This window comes from Onychomys torridus, chromosome 4, assembly GCF_903995425.1.
Source record: "Onychomys torridus chromosome 4, mOncTor1.1, whole genome shotgun sequence".
Lineage (NCBI taxonomy): Eukaryota > Metazoa > Chordata > Mammalia > Rodentia > Cricetidae > Onychomys > Onychomys torridus.
In genome coordinates this window covers 65043451-65068322 of record NC_050446.1, presented here as the reverse complement: position 1 = coordinate 65068322, position 24872 = coordinate 65043451, and the positions used below count along the sequence as shown (strand labels likewise).

The 24872-nt window shown below is 35.9% G+C and overlaps 2 protein-coding genes across 2 annotated transcripts; both read left to right on the top strand.

Annotated features, from left to right (window-relative positions):
- The first annotated feature begins 8517 nt into the window (after positions 1-8517).
- Positions 8518-9515, top strand: LOC118581089 (olfactory receptor 140-like). Its single transcript, XM_036182997.1, has one exon. The coding sequence runs from the start codon at positions 8552-8554 to the stop codon at positions 9482-9484; it is 933 nt and encodes a 310-aa protein (XP_036038890.1). The 5' UTR covers positions 8518-8551; the 3' UTR covers positions 9485-9515.
- A 13075-nt stretch (positions 9516-22590) lies between these two features.
- On the top strand, positions 22591-23517 carry LOC118582497 (olfactory receptor 140-like). Its single transcript, XM_036185422.1, has one exon. It carries the CDS (start codon positions 22591-22593, stop codon positions 23515-23517), a length of 927 nt encoding a protein of 308 aa, XP_036041315.1.
- Positions 23518-24872: the final 1355 nt, after the last annotated feature.

Genomic DNA, 24872 nt, shown 5'->3' with positions numbered 1-24872 from the left:
TGATAGTCTCACCTTTTGTGAAGCAGATGTTAAATTCATGATCAACTAGTAACAGAATTGTCCCACAAAACTGGAAAGACTTGGCTACAGCAGTATTGGAATCATCAATTGCAGTGGAGAGCCTGGTGGAAAGATGAAGCTATGACCATTGAACAACAGAGTAGGACTAGAGGTATCAAAATCTCCCAAGATCAGCTTCATTGAAAGGGCAATTATGCTGATGTACAAAGACAGGCTGTATATGATGCCCATACCCTGGCTCTATGCCATGCAGCAATTTTGAATGATTGGAACAGAACTGAAAAAGTCAGAAAGAGAACTAAGTCATATAATAAAGTTATACAGGTCCCAAAGGAAACACTTTTTTTTTTTTTTATACAAAGATTGACTTCAAATGTAAGTAGAATGATACCAAATTCAGAAGCTAGATAAACAATAATTGAATCTCTGGCTTTTGAAAATGCAAAATCATAATGCAAAAGGGTAATTAGACCCTTAAAGGCAAGATAAGCACCCATTCAGTAATGGATCCAAGCTACAGTCAACACTGAATCTCATAACCATGATGATGCTTGGATAGGAGACGTGATTTACAGAGGCTTAAAGAAAAATCAAAATGTCAGGTATTTTAATTGCGGAACACAAGGTCATCTAAAAAGGGATTGTAGATAGGACATTCCTAGAAACAATGTTTCTTCTAATCCCAACAGAAGGCCCAAAGACTGACATTGGACCAATGAATGCAGATCAACTAGGGATAGACAAGTTAACTGTTTGCCATTGGGAAATGACTTGTGAGGCCTCTCACAGGCCCCCATGTCAATTTTGGTTCAGTCTTTCCCTGTCACCATAGGGGAAACACCTTCCCAGAGCAAGTATAGTACCTAATGCCTATTGTAAAAAGTCATATTTCTCTGGATGATAGAACAGCTTTAGACGATAAAACAAACATTTCAGGAGAAACCACAGAGCAAATATTTTTGTAAACTTCTATAAATGAGGAAAGACCAAAGTTAAAAATATGAACGAATAAATGACATTGCAATTGCAGGTCTCATGTACACGGGGGCAGATGTAACCATAATTGCACCAGAATTGTGGTATCCAAATTGGCTACTTCAGGAGCAAATGTTCAGTTTTTAAGGATTGGAACTTTATGTCGGGTAAAACAAAGCATGATATGGGTCAAATATATAGGACCAGAAGGACAGAGAGGAAATTTAAAGTCATATGTGGCTAATACAGCAATGAATTTATGGGGATGATACTTATTACAACAATGGAATACCCAGATTAACATTCTTCCAATCTCAGAAATAAACTAATGTATATTTCTGGAATATATATTAAAAGGTATATAGAACAGTCACCGACCATTCAGGTTGTAAAAAAGCAGGACACAGCACAGTTGACTTTTCAAAGGTACCAACAGCCCTACCTTTAAAATTATTGACTGACAAACCTATGTGGGTGTAACAATGGACTTTGACATCAGAACAATTAAAGGCTTTAGAATAGCTGTTACAGAAGCAGCTAAATACTCAAAATATTGAAGAATATGGAAATGATTCACTTACAGTTTCCTCAATTTATAATTTAAAATTATATGGATGCTATCCTTCTAGCTGATTCAAATGTAGATATTTCATATAAAATGTTTGAAGATGTACAGAAAATTTAGCATTGTTAAGGGTTACAAATTGCTCCTGAAAAAATACAGGGAGATTATTTTGATTACCTAGGATATACAACAGGTTTACAAAAATTCAATTCCTAAAAGGTATAAAGCAGGAGAGATAAATGCAGACTCTTAATGACTTTCAGAGATTGCTGGGAGACAATAACTGAGTAATTTGTTTCAAACATAAAAAAGATGGCAGGGACTTAAAGAGTCCAAGAAAATTATCAACGGAAACTGAGAGAGAATTGTCTCTGATGGACAGGACAAGTAGTTATAGAAAGATCTAATTGAACTCTAAAAGATATGCTTAATAAACAGAGAGGAGTAATAAATATCCCCAGAGATAGATTGCATAGTGTTTTATTAACTTTAAATTTCCTAAATGCTAATGAGTAAGGACCAACAGTTGCAAAGTGACATTGAGAATTAGGGGGAAAAAACCTATTAAATTAAATCAGCTTGTATACTTTAAAGATGTGTTGACCTCAGAATAGAAACCAGGATATGTGTTACATTGTGGAAGAGATTTTGCTTTTGTTTCCATAGGAGAAGGAAAGCTATGGATACCATCAAAATCAATAAAGATCTGATTTAACCAAGAGATACTTCTTGATTAGAAGAAGCAATAGTTCATCCAACAGCATGACCATTCAAACTAAACTAATTGATAAGACTGACAAATGCTTTTCATTTGATCAGAAGTAACTTGCCAAGAGGGAAACTCCTCAAAGTTAGGGTTTGGGCAGGGTTTTGTTTTTGTCTTTCCAGGAGAATGAAAGCATTCAGCTAAGGAATCTGAAGACCATTGGACAAATGAGATATCTGAAGAAAAAGGATGAATCATCCAGAGACAATATTCCAAGAAAAGTATAAACTGGCTTTTGGTATACTACATTTCCAGCAATATAAAATTTCATAAATCTTTCTAAATGTTTGTTTCTGCTGTGTTCTACAGACACATATTCCAAATGGTCTTTTGGTAGTCACAGCTCAATTAAAAATTAAAACTGGCATTGGAGTTTGAGCATGGCTTTCTCCTTATCTAAATTCAAGCATGCTTGTTAAAAGGAAAATTCAAAATCTATCTTAGGTCAGAAGAGTTATTTTATATGAGACAGAAGGAAAATCAAAATTAAGAGACTATTCTCTTGCCAGTAATATCATAATTCTTTGGTTTCATTTTGACTCTTTAAAACTTTTCTTAAGATATAAATATTATCTTAAAATTAATAAGATTTATATATATATATATATATTAAACTTTTTGTCATGATATTAATTGTCATATGGAGTACTAACTAATTCTAGAAAAGATTTCATCTAGCTTACTCTGTATGATTTCAGCTGTGTGTCTCTATCAGGTAACTATGAATTAAGCTTTTGTACTCTGGATGCACTTAACAAACTATGACCTTCTAACCTTTTCCAGATCTGCTGCATATGGCATTTAAAATCTTTAAGTTTTCTGCAGTGAATCATTACCATGCCTAATAGCAAGCTTTGAAGTCTTCAAAATGAGGATGGGGCCCCACAACGATGATTCCACTGGGACTGTGGTGACACCACTAAGCTGACAAATGCCACCCAAAGTTTGGATTTGGACAACAAACTACAAAGGACATTTTCCTGGTGGTTAGCTGAGATAGTACAGCCTCACAGAGTACTCCATCCAGGACTTGAGATAAGCCCTGCCCTTTCCCATTACAGAAACTGAATGACAAGTGGTATAGCCAGCTCTCCCAGGACTTAACATTGTTTCAAGGTCCCCTAAAGATGCTGTCACCCCTCGAGAGCAGGAAGTAATTTTAAGATCACAACACTCACAATCCCAAGAGGTGGGTTGGGTGGTTTTCAGTTATTCAGTGAGTCATGAATATTTGTCATATTTGAGGAGTTGGTTATATGTTGCTATTGGTAATGATCAGAGAAAAGCCTGAACAAAATTATTAGATTCAAGGATATTGTTCTGAAAAGAAAAAGGGGGATATAGAAATGATAGGATACAAGGGTACTACTGAATCAACTTTTAAACCAAAAAAGCAACTACTAGTCTTAAATATATTACCTTAATATGGATTTTTGAATATTGATACAAATTTGAGGTTATTTTTGTAATATTATAAATATTATTATAAATATGTTTCTACTCTGATTTAAGATATTTTGCATATTGATAAAAATTTAATGTTATTTTTATTAGAACATCCTGTGTATAGTTTTCTGATCTTGTTCAGGGCATTGTACATATACACCTCATTTGACAATGTAATGTAAATTTCTAGTCCTTGAAAGTTGTTATTAAAAAACTATTTAGGATAATAAAGAAATGCAGGTTATTAGTTAGTCAGCTATTAAAATAAAACTTGTAGTCTTGTTAGGTATGTTTTCCAGGTCAAACAGATATATTTTAGACAGACAGGTGGACTTCAAGAATTTAAGAGAACTTCAGAATATGACAATTAATATATAATGTTTTAATAATATAAGGTTCTATTGTTATGACAATTAGACTATCTGCTTCTGGCTGGACCAATCTACTTCAGAGAATATGATGGGCATTGAAGAAACTTCATATGGAGTTTACTTTTTTGTGGCAAAAGTCAGGCACTGGGTAAGAAACTGCCGTTGCCTCAACTGCTGACAGTATGCCATCCAAAATTGGACAAGCAGGACACAAAAGAAAGTGACTGCTGAACCTTGCCAAGACAAGATGGAACGGTCCTTCAAAAATTCTGCATTACAGAAAAGTCTGTCAAATATTGCTAGATGTAAGGGAAGGGATGGCCAAACTACAACCCTTTTTGTTTTTATTTATAAAAACCTTCCCTTTTTATTTAGACAAAAAAAGGAGAATTGTTGCATGATATTGTGTGTGTGTGTGTGTGTGTGTGTGTGTGTGTGTGTGTGTGTATTTGACAAATAAAGCTTACATGGAGTCAGAGGTCACAGCTTGCCACTAGTTAACCATAGGGATTTGGATGATGATAGAGAGGGACAAAAAATGGTAAGGAGAGGCTGATCCAGGGTCTCAGACCTTTTGGTTGGAGAAACCAGAAAGGTTAAAGCAACAGTGGCTGATCCCCTGCTTTTCTGATCCTTCACATTTCAACTCAGATATCTGATTCCTGGTTTTTATTGGTAAGATTGATTAGATTTATTCTTCATGTGGTGTCTTGAGCATGTATCCCAGTGACTTGAATGAAGCCAGAATGTCATAACAAACAGATAATCAAAAGAAAGCAAACAAACACATGAAAAATCAGAGGAGGCCCATCAACTTTGAGAGATGATGTGTTTTGGAGAGGTCTTAAATTAGATCTCATATTCCCAATGAAAGTGAATAAATGCAATTACAATGCTATAACTTATTTTACACCATCTTGAGTAAGTGAAATAAACCTTAATAAAACTGTAAAGAATGTATTTACACAGTGGGATTACTGTCTAGTTAATATGAAAGTGGCTTAAACATAAAGCATGATGAATCAATGTACATTATCCTTTAATGGTATGTTTAGGGCACATGAGGAGTGGAAGAAGACTAATAGTATGTTATTAACTGATTTCACAAAATAAATAAGGTGGCTATTTTAATTCTCCTGATAGTGTAATTGGGATATTCTCAGAGGACTCTGAGAAGGTGACATATTTCAAATTCCCAGGTGCTTCAGAAATTCTTTTCTTTTTTTTTTCTTTCTTTCTTTCTTTTTTTTCTCCAGCTCCTTGAATCAGATTCAGAAACACTGCTTTTAAGGGCTTATTTGGAAGGTGGTGTAAGAAAGGTTAATGATGACTGAATGATATTTACTGGTTCTGTGGAGCAAAGTAAAGAACAAGATGCAGACCAGAGAGACTTGAACTTATCTGTTCTTCAGTAAATGCTTACGCTGGAGGACAGGCTGAATCCCTCTATGCCTAATAATTTTTTCCTATCAGTTAAAAGAAACTGTAACATATACAAATGACTAACTTTCAAGCTGGAGTTTACAACTTGACAAAATATTGATATTGCTTAAGAAGGCAAGTGGGCTAAATTTTCTTAGCTCTAAAACATTCCATAATGCATTTTGTGACCAAAAAGGAACACAAAAGACAAGAAAGGAATAATAGAATATTCAGAAAGTCATTGGAATTTCTTTAAAAATGTTTCTTAACTGAGGTTAATATATTTTTCAAGAAAATATTAAATAGAGGTAATAACATAACCATGCTGCCTTGCTATATTAATTTCCCACATTTTGTCTGTGTAAAATCTATGTAATTACAATTTCCCCCAAAATATATCACATTAATATTACAGCATTGAGCTTATGTCTACCAATTAAAAGATTTTTCATTTTTAATTCCTGCAGAAAGGGATGACTTTTTTAAAGGGTGAGTTTTGTGACATGGCCTTTGTACTGTTGGCTTTTTAGTAACGGGGTCAATTCCTTTCAGATATACATGGAAATCATTTTCTCCTAAGAGAGTTCTTCATGGGAAAGTGATAAGATGGTTCTAAATGTGTTGCTGTATGAGAAGTGAGTCAAAACGTGGCATTTGGTCAAAGCTGCCAAATCCAAGAAATTCTTTCTTGGCAAAAACTATGATAATCTGACTGGATAACATTCAGGAGCTGATTGGTGCCTCATTTCTCCAAATTTTAACTCCCTTGTCACAAGAGGTAAGTCATTATTATTTCTACATGGTGAAAATCTCAAATAAATACTTCAGGACTTGGCAGTTGAACTACAATTTCCTAGTCATACTCCCCATTATATCTCTAGTACAAAAAAAACATTTGGAGTAATTAGACAGGGGACTCCCAAGAAAGAGATTTCCTGTTTGTTTTTAGAGGAGAGAGGCTGCTCAGTAGTCAAGTAGAAAAAGTATAATTTCAAAGAGAAGAGTAGCAGAATAACAACTCATGAAGTAAACATTCTTTGTGCCAGAAAATTACATTTGTCATTTGTGTTTGAAGTATAATTATGTGTGACAAACAATGTCACCATTTCCATAATTGGTATATTATTTTAAAAATGTTCATAAAAATTAAGTAGCTGATGCTGACAACTTTTTCATATATATTTGTTTGTTTGTTTGTTTGTTTGTTTGTTTGTTTTTTGAGACAGGGTTTCTCTGTGTTGATAATTAGGAGAACTTTTCTCCCTTTCATCTTCATCTTTGCTAAAAGCAGGTACCTTCAACTTACAGAATACTTGTAAGAGACAGAGGTCAAATTTATTTTCTGTACATTTCAGGGTAAAGCTAGGGTTATAGTCTTCCAAGTGACATTAAACAACTTCCTTAAATTCTGTAAGACTCATTTATTTAATTTATTAAATAGGGATAATAGTATACAACTTACTATCAATCTAAAGATAATTGAGTCTGTCTTTTGACAAGCACTCAAACAAATGCTGAATGTTCTAGCTGAGGTCTGTACACATGACATTGTCTCAATAGTAGCAATAGATTATTTTTTGGAGTGTGTAATATGAATGAAAACTTTGGGTGATTTTACTGTATTCTTTTTTTTTTTATTTCCCTCGCAATCAATTATTTCTACTAGTACTGCCCTTCCCATGGGATCATGACCTAAACACCCCAATAAGATTCTTTCTTCTCCTCTCATTCTTCCATATCTTATCCATCATAGAGCAGTTAGAGCAATATGCACAAAAATCTAAGTAAGTTGATGTCTTTATTCTGTGTAAAATCTGGAGGCTTGACTTGTCATCCAAAATAAAATCACACTCGAGAATTTGGCCTTTAAACCCTGAAAGATCTACAACGAACTCTCTTTGTTCACTGAACCTAACCTCAAGATGCTTTAGGTTACTGATACAACCTCTGCTCCTTCCACAGTGTTTCATCCTATTTGTATTTATATCTGGAGCTTTATAATAAGTGTATTCTTACCTTCTCTCTTACTCACTTCCAATGTAGACATAAATTCCTACTCAGTGAAGACTTGCATTTTTTGCATTACAGAAAGTAATGGCTTTTCTAAGACTCCACAATAGCATTATTTTGCTGTCATTCTCACATCAAGTGCTGACCTCTAATCATCTATATAATTCTATTTTTGACTCATCATATTCATTTCATATGGGAATATTAAAAGACTTTACATATATATATATACATATATATATATATACACTTCAGATTATAGACTGACAGACATATAATGGATAATAATGTGTAGAATATAATATAATAGACAATAAATAGTGAAATGACTTTTTAAAAAAATTCTAAACAAAAATGGTTAATAAGCACATCTTAAAATTATAGTACATTTAAGTAAGTTTTCTCTTACATACACACATACTGTTTTATAGATATACTTCATGACAACACTGATTTTTTGAGATTACATATATATATATATTATATGTATAGATTATATATATATATATATATATATATATATATATATATATATATATATTAACTTATACTATTTAACTCTGGGTGGGTGTGAAATTGAGAGCTTCATCTGAAGTTCTCTAATAGAATATTCTGTTTCTGTTTGAGTTCACATAGAAATAAGCCCCTAACATAGTTTCAGAAAAACCCATGGTCAAGACAGAGGAAAAACATGACTTGTGTGAATTTTTTTTTCTGAAAAATTACCTATTGACCACGTGTAAGAAGATTGCAGGATCCTTGTAAGAAGTTGAAATTGATTCTAATTTCATTTTATAAAATAGATGAAATAGCATATTTCTTCTCTTTTGCACACCCTGAAACATAATGGTCTTTTTAAATTAAAATGATTTTCTCTTATGTATACACAGGAAGTAAGTTTCTCATCAATTTTTCTCTTAAGATTCTCCCCCCCCAGACTAAAGCAGTACTTCTAAGCTCCCCAGCATCATTCAAATGAAAGAAAACAGAATGAATGTGACTGAATTCATACTCATGGGACTGACACAGAATCCCCAGTTGCAGAGAATTCTACTTTTGATGTTAATTGTAACCTACATTGTCACTGTCACAGGAAACCTGCTCATTGTGGGGACTATACTCTGTAGCCAGACTTTGAACTCCCCGATGTACTTCTTCCTGGCTTTTTTGTCTCTCATAGACGCATGCTATTCTTCTTCTATCATCCCCAAAATGATGGCAGACTTGCTCTCAGACACAAAAACCATCTCATTCAATGGCTGCATGATACAACTTTTTGTTGAACATTTCTTAGGAGCTTCGGAGATTGTCCTCCTTGTGGTCATGGCCTATGACCGCTATGTGGCTATCTGTAGACCTCTGCACTATGTGACCAGGATGAACCACCGTACTTGCCGTCTCCTAGTGGGGATATGCTGGATAATGGGTTTTCTTCACTCGTTTGGGCAGATACTTGTTACTCTCTGGATTCCTTTCTGTGGCCCTAATGTCATGGACCATTTCTGTTGTGACATCTTCCCCCTCCTACAACTGGCTTGTGCTGACACTTTCCTCCTTGGTCTCCTGGTTGCTGCCAATGGTGGTGTAATCCCTGTGATCACCTTCACGATGCTTCTGGTGTCCTATGTGGTCATTCTGTGCTCCTTGAGGACACAGAGCTCTGCAGGGAGGAAAAAAGCCCTCTCTACCTGTGGCTCCCACGTCACCGTCGTTGTCTTGTTCTTTGTGCCCTGCATTTATACATATATGAGACCAGTGACAACTTTTCATCTGGATAAAGCCATAGCAGTGTTTTATACTCTTGTCACTCCCATGTTAAATCCGGTTATCTACACGGTAAGGAATGCAGAGGTTAAAAATGCAATCAGAATGTTACTGAGGAAGAATTCTATCTTAGATAATAAATGATTCAATATGAATATTTTATTTTTGTATTTCCCCACAACATTGCCTGTTATTCATGAGAAATTTCTAGAATTTCAGTAGATCCTAGAAGCATTAATATTATTAAACTCTACACACATGAATCTCTGTACAGATATATTATTATAAATTAATTTTTAAATTAATCACAATAACAGTTTAATACAACTAGTTAAATAAAAATTATATTAGCATATTAAATAATATTGGTACTCTGTGATGATTATTTTGTGAAATCAGGTTCAATCATACACCACTATGATCCATGCTGATACCTCAGTAATTGCTTAACCACTGAAAATGATCAGAGTGCACATTGTGAATATGATGGTCTAGTGTAAAATTCTTGACCTAGGTTGTACCCAGTGGGATGTTATGAAGTTTCTTCACATGACAAAGATGGTAATGCAATTTCAATTTATAAATTATTTCTGGACCTTTCCATTTAATGTTTTAATGATTCTATTTAATATTGACCCCATGACTATGGCCAAATGGAGATTACTGTACCATAAATTCTTTCCTAAGTGCTTCCTACGACCTATGTTATGATTATTCCTGTTTTACAGATTAAATAAACTGTACTTCAGAAAAGTGAAATAACCAGACCAAGATAGTGAGAGATACTAGTTATGTTCACACTCTTTCAGATTTAAAGTAGATTCTCTTCAACCTTTCAAATGGTGTAAAATGCAATTTTGGGGTCAAAAAAATTCTCATGTTGTATGTATATGGTTCTATTTTCTAGCTTGGTAGTTGCATCTTGCTCCTTTATACATGGAGTATTAATTCTCAAACTGTACTATCTGTGAGCATTTGTGGTAGAAAGAAATCCAATTTGGAAGAAAGATACTTGACAAAATTTCTTCTCTTGCCGTTTGTTTGCTCTATCCGATTTGCTTTATTTGAGTTTCTTTTAGTATTACATTTAAATTGTGTTTCTAAAATTGATCATATTTAGCTCCATATAAGCAATTTAAGTCTCAGCCTATGGTATTATTACCAAATAAAATCATTAAATCTGATAATTATTTAAAAGGGAAGAGGTACACCAGCTTTGAACCCAAATATCACTTACTCCACAACCTGTTTTTTCCTTAGATGATATTCCTTATCATTAGTTTTAAATTGTTGCTTAATGTATAAAATACATTTTAATTATGTTATAAACAGTGTCACTTATTGAATTAAAATCATCAGTGGCAATTAAATGCAGCTGTTTTAAATGGTGCAAGAATCTACATTAGACAATTTTACATTTGAAGAGTAAGTTTTATGTTCAGTTCACTGAATGTGGAATTCTCTCCAAACCTTTCTTTTAGGACTGTAGAGATGGCCCAGTTGTTAAGCGTACTTGTTGCTGCAGTAGAAGAACTAGGTTCATTTTCAGCACCCACATGGGAGCTTACAACCATATGTAACTCCAGTTCTAGGGGATCCACAACTCTCTTCTTGTCTCAATGGGTACTGCATACAATGGTCCACTTATGTCACTCAGGCAAAACACACACACACACACACACACACATATAAATTAAATAATCCTTAACAAACAAATGCTTCACTAGGATGTGGGTTATAATTTCCATCAACAGAATACAGAAACAATTATTCTATGGTTGACCAAAAATGCTTTATTCCTGAACAATGTACCTTGTTTATAAGATTCTGTTCTGATTAACTATTGGAGCTTTATAAAAAAAAGTAGTCTTTGTCCACAGTTCAAATGTGTATTTATAACTATCTTTAACTGCCAACTTTTACCTGATCAGTGGATTCTGTGGTGTATCAATACTTAGAAAGCATCATGAATACAGAGATACTACATAGAATAAGAACAAAGGCATCGTATTGGAGATACTTGTCTTTATTTATCATTCTGCAACTATCTCTTACCCATTTACCTCCTTTAGTTGACCCTATCCCTACAAGCTATTTATTCAGATTACTTGAAAGGTGAACACATTCTGTGACTCTGTGATAATATACTCATTTATTTATTATTTAAGGTTTTACACAATATATTTTGATGATGCTATTTCCTTCTTGCAACTCCTCCTAGAACCTACCAACTGCCCTATGACTTATATTTCATGTTATTTCCCTTCTTTAAGAAACCCAAAGATAAGAATTATAAAACCAAAGCAACAATAGTAGCAACAGATATACACAAACAAAATGAAACAAAAAATCATGGAGTCTGTTCTGTATTGGTCAGCTTCCTGAGTTTGGGCCTTGCCCTGGAGTGTGTTTGACATACCCAGTATCACTTCATTGGAAAAAATGATTTTTATGCTAGCAGATATCAATTGTAAATGGCTTCTTTATGTGAATGGGACTTAGCAGTGTTCAGTATGTATTTCTTCCAATTCATGAAGTGGGCCTTAAATTCAATTTTAAACAAATGATTGGTTACTTTCATAACATGAATGCCTCTATTGAAGCAATAGAGGCTGACTGGATGCTATTGTAGGTAGCAAGGTTTTAGCTAGGTGAGACTGATTATTACTTTTCTTTTCTAGTAATAGCTATGGTACCTTCGAGCACTATGAAAGCTATGATTCTTTAACATCTCTTGCTCATATAATCCCTCCTCTCTCTCGCCAATTGGACTCCTGGAGCTCCACCTGGGGTTTGGCCATGGATCTCTGCATCTGCTTCTACCAGTCACTGGATGAGAGTTCTGTCCTGACAGTTAGGGTGTTCAGCCATCCGATCACCAGAGTAGGTCAGTTCAGGCACTGTCTCGACCATAGCTACTGCCAGTTGTGGTGGCACACGCTGGTGGGATTTGCTGAGGGAGGCAGAGGCAGGAGGATTAATTCTTGTTACATTGGGGAACATACTATAAGACAGTAATGTTTATAATCTGTCCATCCATCCCTGCAGCTATCTAAATACAGAGTTTGTGAACAATGAGCCATCCATGAATTGATATTAATATTTCATTTGATTGCCGGTGACCATCAAAAACACACCTGCTCAATCTCCAGTTTGACTCTTTTTCATCCCAGAACTGCAAGTCAAATTTAAGACATGTCTCCAGATGAGACTCAGTAAGACACACATTCATTTACGTTCCTTGGGTCATTTCAAAGCTTCACTCCAACTTGTTTCAGCTATCTCGAACACTCTGATGAGACTAAATTATTCACAACTAATCAAATTAAGGTGAGTCATGTGATCTCAGTTTTGTTCACTATTGTCTTTCTTTACCTTGCCATATATTATTTGTATTGACTGACTTTTCTCAAGAAAATAACACTTCTTTTGTTTTTAATTTTTGAAGACCTATTTGAATATAGCTGTGTACATGTGATTGTATGTAGGAAAATGCCATATTGTACTCACTTGTAAGTAGATATTAGCTGTAAAGAAAAAGAGAATCATGCTATGGTCCACAGACCCGGAGAAAGGCTAAGTAACAAGTAGGGCTTAAGGGAGGCTGCCAAGGATCTCCATGAGAAGGGGAAATAGAATAGATTTGGTGTGTAGACTGTGGACAAGAGGATTTGAGAACAGGATAGATCCAGTGGGTCCAGGAGTAAATACTTGGAGAAACGATTGCAATTGTGTGGGCCTCTAGGGGGCGATATAGAAATCTAGTTCAAGGGAAACTACACAGAATCTAGGAGAGTAATCCTTGCAAGGACTCCTAGTTATGGGGGACAAATAACCTGAACCTGCCAACTTCTATAACCTCAGTTGGAGAGATTGAGATACCAGTCCAGCCACAAAACCTTCTACCTACAGCTTGTCTTGCCCTCAGTGTGTTGTGAGACCAACAGGAGCTTAGCCAAATTGTCATCAAAGAGACCAGAAAGACTTCATCCAGCAACTGATCAGAGCAGATGCAGAATCCCACCTTAGGCAATGCTCCTGTAGAGGAGGGGGAGGAAAGATCAGAAGAACCAGAAGGATCAGGGCTACCAGGAGAACATGGCTCACAGAATCAATTGACTGGGACTCATAGGGGCTTGCAGAAATCAGGGAGCCTGCGTGTAGGGGTCATAACTAGGTCCCCAGCAAGTACGCTATGGTTGAGTATTCCTAACAGTGGGGAGAGGGGAAGTTGATGACTCTTTTGCCTACTTATGGGAAGCTTTTCTTCCTATTGGCTTACCTCCACCAGGCTTGATGTGACAGTATGTGCCTGTTATTTTAGTAGCATATTATGCCAAGTTTGATTGACATACCTGGGAGACCTACACTTTTCTGAGAGGAGATGGGAGGTTGAGATCTGGGAGAGAAGGGAGGAATGTGATTGAGAATGGGGGGAGGGGAAAGAGGAGAAATTGTGGTTTGGATATAACATATGAAAGAAGAATAAAAAATAATAATTTCAAATATTGTTATGTGTTTCTTTTAGTAGATAATTCCAGTAAACCTACCAATGTATGACATCATGAATTTACTGTGACATATTTGCTACAAACAGCAAACATCTGAAAATAAGGGCATTTGCCTAGGATTCAAGAGGTTTGGCCTTTATTTTGTCTTGGCAGATGATGTTCTGATAGCCTGATTCAGTTTTCTATATTATAATATGGTAATACCTTACATATTCATCGCAGGAAACATCCACCAAGATGAAGTCTCAATTCTGAACATTTATGCCCCAAACACAAGGGCACCTAAATATGTAAAAGAAACATTACTAAAGCTTAAATCACATATAAAACCCCACACATTAATAGTGGGAAACTTCAACACCCACTTTCACCTATGGACAGATCAGCCAAATTGAAATGTAACAGAGACATAATGGTCTTAACTGATGTTATGGCTCAAATGGACTTAATCGATATCTACAGAACATTCCACCTGAACAAAAAAGAATATACCTACTTCTCAGCACCCCATGGAACCTTCTCTAAAATTGACCACATACTTGGCCACAAAGCAAATCTCAACAGATACAAAACAATTGGAATAACCTCTTGTGTTCTATCGGACCACCATGGTTTAAAGTTAGATTTCAACAACAGAAAAAAACTACAGAAATCCTACAATCTTATGGAAACTAAATAATGCTCAACTGAATCACCAATGGGTTAAGAAATAAAGAAAGAAAGAAATTGAAGAGTTCCTAGAGATCAATGAAAATGAATACACCACATACCCAAACTTATGGGACACTATGAAAGCAGTGCTAAGAGGGAAATTCATAGCACTAAATGCCCACATAAAGAAGCTAGAGAAATCTCATGCTAGTGACTTGACAGCACACCTGAAAGCCCTTGATCAGGAAGAAGCCAAGTCTCCCAGGAGGAACAGACACCAGGAAATTATCAAATTGAGAACAGAAATCAATAAAATAGATATAAAGAGAACAAAACAAAGGATTAATGAAACAAAGAGTTGGTTCTTTGAGAAGATCAACAAGATAGACAAGCCCTTATCCAAACTAACCAAAAGACAGAGAGAGAGCATCCAAATTAAAAAAATCAGAAATGAAAAGGGGGACATAACAACAGGCAATGAGGAAATCCAGGGAATCATCAGGTCATACTTCAAAAAACTCTACTACACAAAACTGGAAAATCTAAAAGAAATGGATAATTTTATGGATAGGTACCACATACCTAAGTTAAATCAAAACCAGATAAACCATTTAAATAGTCCAATAACCCCTAAGGAAATAGAATCAGTCATTAAAAGTCTCCCAACCAAAAAAAGCCCAGGACCAGATGGTTTCACTGCAGAATTCTACCAGATCTTCAAAGAAGAGTTAATACCAATACTCTTTAAATTGTTCCACACAATAGAAGCAGAAGGTATATTACCAAACTCCTTCTATGAGGCTATAATTACCCTGATTCCTAAACCAAACAAAGATGCAACAAAGAAAGAGAACTACAGACCACTCTCACTCATGAACATTGATGCAAAAATACTCAAGAAAATTCTGGCGAACAGACTCCAAGAACACATCAAAACAATTATCCACCATGATCAAGTAGGGTTCATCCCAGGGATGCAAGGGTGGTTAAACATATGAAAGTCCGTCAATGTAATACATCATATAAACAATCTCAAAAAAAAAAACAACATGATAATCACACTAGATGCAGAAAAGGCATTTAACAAAATCCAACACTCCTTCATGCTAAAGATCTTGGAGCAATCAGAAATACAGGGAACATACCTAAACATAATAAAGGGAATCTGCAGCAAGCCAACAGCCAACATGAAATTAAATGGAGAGAAACTCAAAGCAATACCACTAAAATTGGGAACAAGGCAAGGCTGTCCCTCTCCCCATACTTATTCAATATATTACTTGAAGTCCTAGCCAGAGCTATAAGACAACATAAGGAGATTAAGGGGATACAAATTGGAAAGGAAGAAGTCAAGCTTTCCCTACTTGCAGATGACATGATAGTATACATGAGTGACATAAAAAATTCAACCAAGGAACTGATACAGCTAATAAAAACCTTCAGCAACATAGCAGGATACAAGATCAACTCAAAAAAATCAGTACCCTCCTATAAACAATAGACAAACAGGCTGAGAATGAAATCAGAGATACATTATCCTTTACAATAACCACAAGTGATATAAAATACATTGGGGTTACTCTAACTAAGCATGTGAAGGACCAATATGACAAGAACTTTAAGTCCCTGAAAAAAGAAATTTAAGAAGAAGTCAGAAAATCTAAAGATCTCCCATGCTCATGGACAGGCAGGATTAACATGGTAAAAATGGTGATCTTACCAAAAACAATCTACAGATTAAACGCAGTCCCCATCAAATTACCAACACAATTCTTCACAGATCTGGAAAGAATAATACTCAACTTCATATGGAAAAACAAAAAACCCAATATAGCCAAAATCATCCTGTACAATAAAACAACCTCTGGAGGCATGACAATCCCTGACCTCAAGCTCTACTATAGAGCTACCATAATAAAAACAGCTTGGTACTGGCATAAAAACCAACATATGGACCAATGGAATCGAATTGAAGACCCTGACATTAACCCGCACACCTATGAACATATATTTTTTTGTAAAAGAAGCCAACAATGTACAATGGAAAAAAGAAAGCATCTTCAACAAATGGTGCTGGCATAACTGGATGTCAAAGTGTAGAAGGCTGCAAATAGATCCATATCTGTCACCATGCACAAAACTTAAGTTCAAGTGGATCAAAGACCTCAATATAAATCCAGCTACTCTGAACCTGATAGTAGAGAAAGTAGGAGGTACTCTTGAACGCATTGGTACCGGAGATCACTTTCTAAATATAACACCAGTAGCACAGACACTGAGCGAAACAATCAATCAATGGGACCTATTGAAACTGAGAAGCTTTTGTAGAGCAAAGGACATGGTCAACAAAACAAAGTGACAGCCTACAGAATGGGAAAAGGTCTTCACCAACCCCACATCTGACAGTGGGCTGATATCCAGAATATATAAAGAACTCAAGAAATTAGACATCAAAATGCCCAACAGTCCAATTAAGAAATGGACTATAGAACTAAACAGAGATCTCAACAGAGGATGTTCAAGTGCCTGAAAGAAATTTAAGGAATTGCTCAACATCCCTAATAATCCAGGAAATACAAATCAAAAAGACTCTGAGATACCACCTTACACCTGTCAGAATGGCTAAGATCAAAAACACAGAAGACAGCTTATGCTGGAGAGGATGTGGAGCAAAGGGAACTCTCCTCCACTGCTGGTGGCAATGAAAGCTTGTACAGCCACTTTGGAAATCAATATGGCACTTCCTTAGAAAATTGGGAATCCATCTCCCCCAAGACCCAGCTGGAGCACTCTTGGGCATATACCCAAGGAATGCTCAATCATACCACAAGGGCATTTGCTCAGCTTTGTTCATATCAGCATTGTTTGTCATAGCCAGAACCTGGAAACAACCTAGATGCCCTTCAACTGAAGAATGGATAAAGAAAATATGGTACAAATACACAATGGAGTACTACTCAGCAGAGAAAAACAATGACATCATGAGGCTTGCAGGCAAATGGATGGATCTAGAAAAAAATCATCCTGAGTAAGGTAACCCAGACTCAAAGGACAAACATGTTATGTACTCACTCATAGGAGGAGACTAGATGTATAACAAAGATGACTAGACTGCTACACAACTCCTGGGAGGCTACCTAGAAAATGGGACCCTAAGAAAAAGACACAGGGATCACCAAAATGACAGAGAAATGGATGAGATCTACATGAACAACCTGGATGACAGTGGGAGTAATGAAGGGCAAGGTTTGAGGGAAAGAAAGCTTAGTGGATCAGGAAATCCCAGCAGGATCAAGAACAGAAAGGGAGAACAAGGAATAACAGACCATGATAAATGAAGACCACATGAGAACAGGAATAGGCAGTGTTCTGGAGAGGTCCCCAGAAATCCACAATGATACATCCTTTGTAGACTGCTGGTAATGTTCGAGAGAAAGCCTGATCTGACCTAGTCTGGTGATCAGATGTCCAAACACCCTACCAGTCAGCTGGAACTCTCATCCAATAACTGATGGAAGTGGATGCAGAGATCCTCAGCCAGGCCCCAGGTGGAGCTCCAGGTGTCCAATTGTTGAGATAGAGGAGGGACTGTAAGAGCATGAATTGTTGAGCCCAAGATTGGAAAAATCACAGGGACAAATAGCCAAACGAATAGAAGCACATGGATTATGAACCAAAGGCTGTGGAGCCCCCCAGCTGGATCAGGCCCTCTGGATAAGTGAGACAATTGAATAGCTTGAACTGTTTATGAGGCATCCAGGCTGTGGGACCTGGACCTATCCTTAGTGCATGAGCTGGCTGTTTGGAACCGTGGGGTTACACAGGGACACTTTGCTCATCCTGGAAGGAGGGGAGTGGACCTGCCTGTACTGAATCTACCAGGTTTAAATGAATCCCCTAGGGGAGTCTTGGCCCTGGAGGAGATGGGAATAGAGGTGAGGTGGTGGGGGGAAGGTGGGGGTTGGCGTGGGAGGAGGGAGGACAGGGCAACCCATGGCTGATGTGTAATTTTTAAAATTTAAATTAAAAAAAAAAGAAAAAATATGTTAATATCAATGTCTTCTTTTGTTCTGCAGAGTTAATATAAATGGCTTAATGAATTTTATAACTCTGAATATAATTCAAGCATCTGACAAATTTCATCAGGATAACGATAATATAATTGAATAGTTAGTATCAGAAATGACTTCTTTGAAGCACTGTAAATTGTATCTGTTGTGATATATGCTGTTATAGTAACAGGTCATAACTAAAACTCTTTATGTCTGAAAATGTTTCAATATAACAATGAAGTATGGGTTGATAAAACGTTATAGCAAAATTCTAATTCATAGAGTTACCCACTTAAGTGTTTAATTTAAATATTTAATTTTCAGACTCCTCACAAATATTCTTAATTCATTTATAATCAAATATTGAAAATTATCAGACTGTTTTGATTTCTCTTGACACAGTGATTTGTCTTCAGCAGGACTCAATGAAAAGTTAATTAAAAGCAAATGCTGTAGAAGTTAGTTCTCTGTATTCAGGGAAATAATTGTTTTTACCAAAGTTTGCTAATGGCAGTGGAATGCTCCTGAGGTCTAATTAGTCAGGACTAAAGAAATTCAGAGTTTGACTGCTAACAGGGCACATTGGCAATACTTGATAAGCTCCAGAGAAAGGCATTATGCAAAAGAGCCATTTATAATCAACAGCAATTTAGCCTGACTGAGCTAGTTGACATCTTTAAACTTACAGCTTTATGACTTGAGGAACTAACAGCTACCTGGGGCCCAGGATATTGAGCTTGTCAGACAAACTGATAGGTGAGCGTTGCATATTTTGTAAGGGCAATGTAATTATAGACCCCAAGGTGCACAAGGAACTTAAACATCATATGATCCCCACTATCCCAGACACTCAGGGCTTGTCTGTTCTCAGCATACCAAACACTGTGGATAACTCTGCTAATTCCACCCTCATAAAAGTGAAAGTAGTCTGGAGTCTGTTCCTTATATTTAAATATATTTAAATTAGTAAATATCATACTATATATTAACTTGTCCATTCTAAATTTTCCTAATTAATATGACAATACAAGACTTTTCCTATGATGTTTTAGAAAATTAAAAAGAAAACTTTTATTGTTTCTTTTTGAAATATTCTCATATAACAAACGCTGGTCTAGAACTTGCTATAGGACAGGGAGTGGTTTTGAGCTCCCAATGTTTCTGCTTCCATCTCCCAAGTGCTGTGTTTGTAGGTGTGCAAAACCCTGCCAGGATAAAACACCTACCTCACTGAGAGTCACATAGCTTTCCAGGTGATACATACACAATTTTCCAATGTCTAAAAGTTCTTATGATTTCTAACTGATCTCAGTCCTTGAGAATTGCATATGTATTTTTCTATAGAATATTTATCTTTTTGTTTTGTTTTTTGTTTTTTTGTTTTTATAAGACAAGGTTTTACTGTGTAGTCCCAGCTGTCCTGGAACTCACTCTGTAGAACAGGCTGACTTCAACTCACAGAGATCCACCTGCCTCTGCCTCCTGAGTGCTAGGATGAAAGGCATGGGCCACCACCACCTGGCTACACGTTTGCCTTTTAAAAATATTTATTTTAAGGTTTATTGCTAGGGTTAGTATTGGTTAGTTAGTAGAATAAAGTTGAAACAATTTCTATTTTTCAAGTCAGGGTTTTCAATCTTCCTTATGCTGTGTACCTTCAATACAGTTCTTCAAGTTGTGGTAACCCCTAATCATAAAATTACTTCATTGCTACTTCATAACTGTAATTTTGCTACTTTTATGAAGCATAATCCAAATAACTGATACAAGATTTCTGATATGTGACCCTCAAAGGGTTTGTGGCCCACCTGTTGAGAATCGCTGTTCTAAGTTTATACAAAGGTCACTGTATCACCTTGGTCATATACCCTGTTCTCTCTCCAGACATGTTGACTCAGAGTAAGAAATGCAATGATGCTCCAGCATGTCCTTCTCACAAATCTATGAAAATTTCATCTTAAATAATAAAAGCTAAAGTACATTTTCTACTTAGCATAGAAAATACAAAATGCATTTTTATAGATACGCTTTCTTTTCATTTTTGGGCAAATTTATATCTGCAAATCAGAATGTATTTCGCATGTTCTACAATTAATTTTACAATCCAAAAGTGATATATAATGCAGGGTATTAGTGACTGGTAAAGAACTAAGAAAATGAAAATTAAAATACATAGAAACGGGGGTAATAAATTTTTTCCTAGATGGATGAACTGTGATGATAAAATGTCAGGAAAAGGACTACTGCAAGCTATCTACATAGACATTTTTATCATTTTTATGTAGGCAAACATGTATATGCATATATATATATATATGTGTGTGTGTGTGTGTGTGTGTGTGTGTGTGTCTAACAAATATTTACTGAGTAACTATCTAATAGATACTTGTTTACAGCAATTATCATATGTATGTGCATAAACATGCTATTTTATCTAACATTGTAGTCAGTTTCTATTTTTACTTTAAAATTTCTATTTTCAAACTTTCAAAATAAGTGTTTCTTATCTTTAGTAAGTCTTTATGCATTTAAAACCTAGATAAAGTTGTTTTTCCCAGTCTATTGAAACTATAAATTTTTTAAAGATGGTTATTCTAAATCAGTTACCCAGCACAAATTATACATATACATGTATGTATGTATGTATGTATGTATGTATGTATGTATATATGTGTGTGTTTGTGTGTGTGTGTGTAGTCATTATATAGATTAAACAAATTGTATTTAGCTGCCTAGGAACACATGCACATTATATATATATATATATATATATATATATATATATATTCATATATGTGCTTGTGTATGTGTGTGTATAACATTTAAAGAAAAGAGGCCATGAAAAGAAATGTATGGGGAACACAATTTGAAGAATAAATAACTCTTGTGGCAAACACTTAATTGTCTGGAAAGTGAATAACACATTTATTCTTAAAGATAATTAGCATTATATTATCAAAAATATTAAATTCACTTTGCCTTTAAAAGATCCACCATATTTCTCATAGAGTTTGCAGCATGGATATGTGACTGGGTGGTTGAAGGTGATTGGACTCTCTGACCCATGGACTAGGAAGCATCTGTAGTCTTAAAGGATGAGGTTCATCATTATTTCCCCATCACATAATGTGTGGTAAACTCTGAAGGTATTATGCCAGATACTCTACTAACACATTAAGGAAATAGATGTATATAGCATATATGTTGTATATGTTGTGGTAGATGCCATGGAGAAATTTGTACTTCTTACTAAAAGCCCTTCTTATCAGGGATATGCTTTGATCATGTTCATTAAAAAATATTAATCTTTCTTTATTGTTTAGAATGTTATACGTGTTTCTGATGTAACATGGTAACCCCACTAAGTCAAACAATTTACGTGGCTACATGTTGATAACAACAACAACAAAAATGAATGTTTCTTCTTCCTTCAGCTACAATGCCAGTAGTACCCCAGTAGGGGTTGGGAACCTCCTTCCTGTACGGCAGAAGTTTGCCTGGTTGCATTTATGCAGGTAACCATGGCTGGGGTGAGTTAGTGAGAGTGGTAGTCATTAAGCCATGACTTTCATTCACTGTCACATCTGTGTGATCAAATGTAAATTCAGAAGGCAAGACTATTATTTATGTGGGTGAGCACTTTGTAGGTTATGAAATGCCTCTTGTCATGTGAAAGTACACAGACTCAGGGGAAGAGCCCAGACATACAAAGCATGATAGTGAGTCAGAAACATCATGTAGACTTTGGAAATAGGGGAATCCAAATTTCACATATATAGATCAGATTTTTTCTGTAAATTAAATGGTAACTACTGCGCTATAGCTGCATTGTAGCTGAGAGTATATAAAGAGAGCATGATAAGGAGATAAAAAGAATGGAAGCCACTACTAGGTTAGAACACAAAAATGTGCTCCACAGTTACAGAAAGTGCCCTTGCTGTGGTATGAACACCAGATGGCAATGCATTCAGGATTAATGACCTACCTTTTTGTTTTTTGTAGAGCATTCAGGTCTTGGAAAGGTGTTATTTCCTAAATGGAGCTCCACAGGCCTCCCGGTAATGTGACTGAATTTGTTCTCTTGGGTCTCACACAGAATCCACGCTTGCAGAAAATACTGTTCATTGTCTTTTTGTTTGTTTTCCTATTTACCGTGTTGGCTAATCTGCTCATTGTCATCACCATTTCCTTCAGCCCCACACTTGCAGCTCCCATGTACTTCTTTCTCACTTACTTGTCCTTCATAGATGCCTTCTACACCTCTGTCACCACCCCAAAAATGATAATTGACCTGTTGTATCAGAGGAGAACAATATCGTTGGGTGGCTGTCTGACTCAGCTCTTTGTGGAGCACTTTCTAGGAGGATCAGAGATTATCCTCCTCATTGTTATGGCCTATGACCGCTATGTGGCCATATGCAAACCTCTGCATTACATGACCATCATGCGACAAGGACTCTGCAGACTCCTGGTGGTGGTAGCCTGGGTTGGAGGGATCCTGCATGCCACCATGCAAATATTTTTTATGATCAATCTGCCCTTCTGTGGTCCCAATATCATCGATCACTTCATGTGTGATCTCTTCCCATTGTTGAAACTTGCTTGCAGAGACACACACAGGCTGGGCATGATAGTGGCTGCTAACAGTGGGGCCATGTGCTTGCTCATATTTACCATGCTCCTCATCTCATACATAGTTATCCTGCAATCCTTGAAATCTCACAGTTCTGAAGGGAGACGCAAAGCTCTCTCCACGTGTGGCTCTCACTTCACTGTGGTTGTTCTCTTCTTTGTGCCTTGCATATTTACTTACATGCGCCCTGTGACCACCTACCCTGTGGACAAGCTGGTGACTGTTTTCTTTGCGATCCTCACTCCCATGTTAAATCCTATCATTTACACAGCAAGAAACACAGAGGTGAAGAATGCCATGAAGAGTTTGCTGAAGAGGAGAATAACTTAGCCTGTTCCAAATGACAAGAAGGTGGTGATGCATATAAACAACTAGGATTTTGTTTGTGGTGAAATATGAAAGAGAATTAACAAATTTTACAGATTGTTAACCAATAGTGAAAACAAAACTTTTCACAACAGTGTTTTTGAGCACTTAATAGTGGCTAGGCACTTCTATGTGCCTTTAATAGCTTTAAGTGTGTGTCTTGTTTTCAAAGCTCAAATATTTATGATCATAGGGTCTGGATTTCCAGTAGCACTAAGTATATAGTTTTAATGATTTTGGAGTATGTTTTTCTCTAGAGACTCACCATTATGTATTTAATTTCTTCATACATTTGTTACTTGGGTGACACTGGCTTTTCAGCAGAACTTAAAATAATTTTGCATAGACTGTGTTAATACAAAAGACAGAGATAAATGGAAATTAGACATTTGAGGAACAGAAGAAAACCTGTTGACTTTTTTTTTTGCCTCACTTGTATCTAGTATTACTTATATAAAAATAATAAAATATAGTAAAAGCAAGTATACAAAAGGAAGAAATAGTTTCTAATCTGTCTCTGCCCCACTCTGTCAGGATAAAGCATAAGACAGAAAATTTGAAAGTGCTCTGAATTTGGTCTTAATTTCTCAAGCATCCTCATGATTAAATTTTTTCTAGGATATAAATTATAGATACCTTTTCCCTCTCCTCAGTACTGAAGTAGACCTTTGTAGCAACATGAGCAAATATTCATCCATTTTATCACACTGAAATATACAAAATAATTTTCTCATGCTATTACTCTGTTTGTATGATTCAAATGTTTACATTATATTATCATCTATCAGACACATTCACTTAGGTAGATGACCTAGGATCTAAACTGATCATTTTAAAGACACTGTATCCATTTTACAAAGAAGGTAATTGAAACTGAGAAGGTCGCTAACGTTTTCCTCAAATCACATATCAAGTCAGCTGCAGGACTCAAAGCTAGTTTCTTTCAGTCCTCCATTTGTAAATGAGAGCACAATAATTTGTGGTGCGTTTATACATAAAGCTAAGGAATTGGTGCATATTTTTAGAGATTCCCTTGGCCCTTGGAGGAACATGTCATTTTCAAAAAAATTTCTCCTATCACTTGTAGCACTGGAAAGTAGCAAAGCTCCTTTGTGTCTGTGGGAATCTTCAAGCTGTTCCATATTATTACAAAAAACACCTTACTGAATCCAAGATTCTTTCACTGTAGCATCTCTATTCATGCTTCCCACAAATCTCCCCTTTCTCAAATTTTCTGTTCAGTGAGATATGTCTTCCATAATACATACAATAATGCTGGGTCTTGAACACTTGTTTTTGGAGTGTGACTGTCTAGTCTA

Excerpts from the sequence above, each read along its gene's own strand:
- LOC118581089 (XM_036182997.1), top strand. The coding sequence starts at position 8,552 with ATGAAAGAAAACAGAATGAATGTGACTGAATTCATACTCATGGGACTG.
- LOC118582497 (XM_036185422.1), top strand. The coding sequence starts at position 22,591 with ATGGAGCTCCACAGGCCTCCCGGTAATGTGACTGAATTTGTTCTCTTG.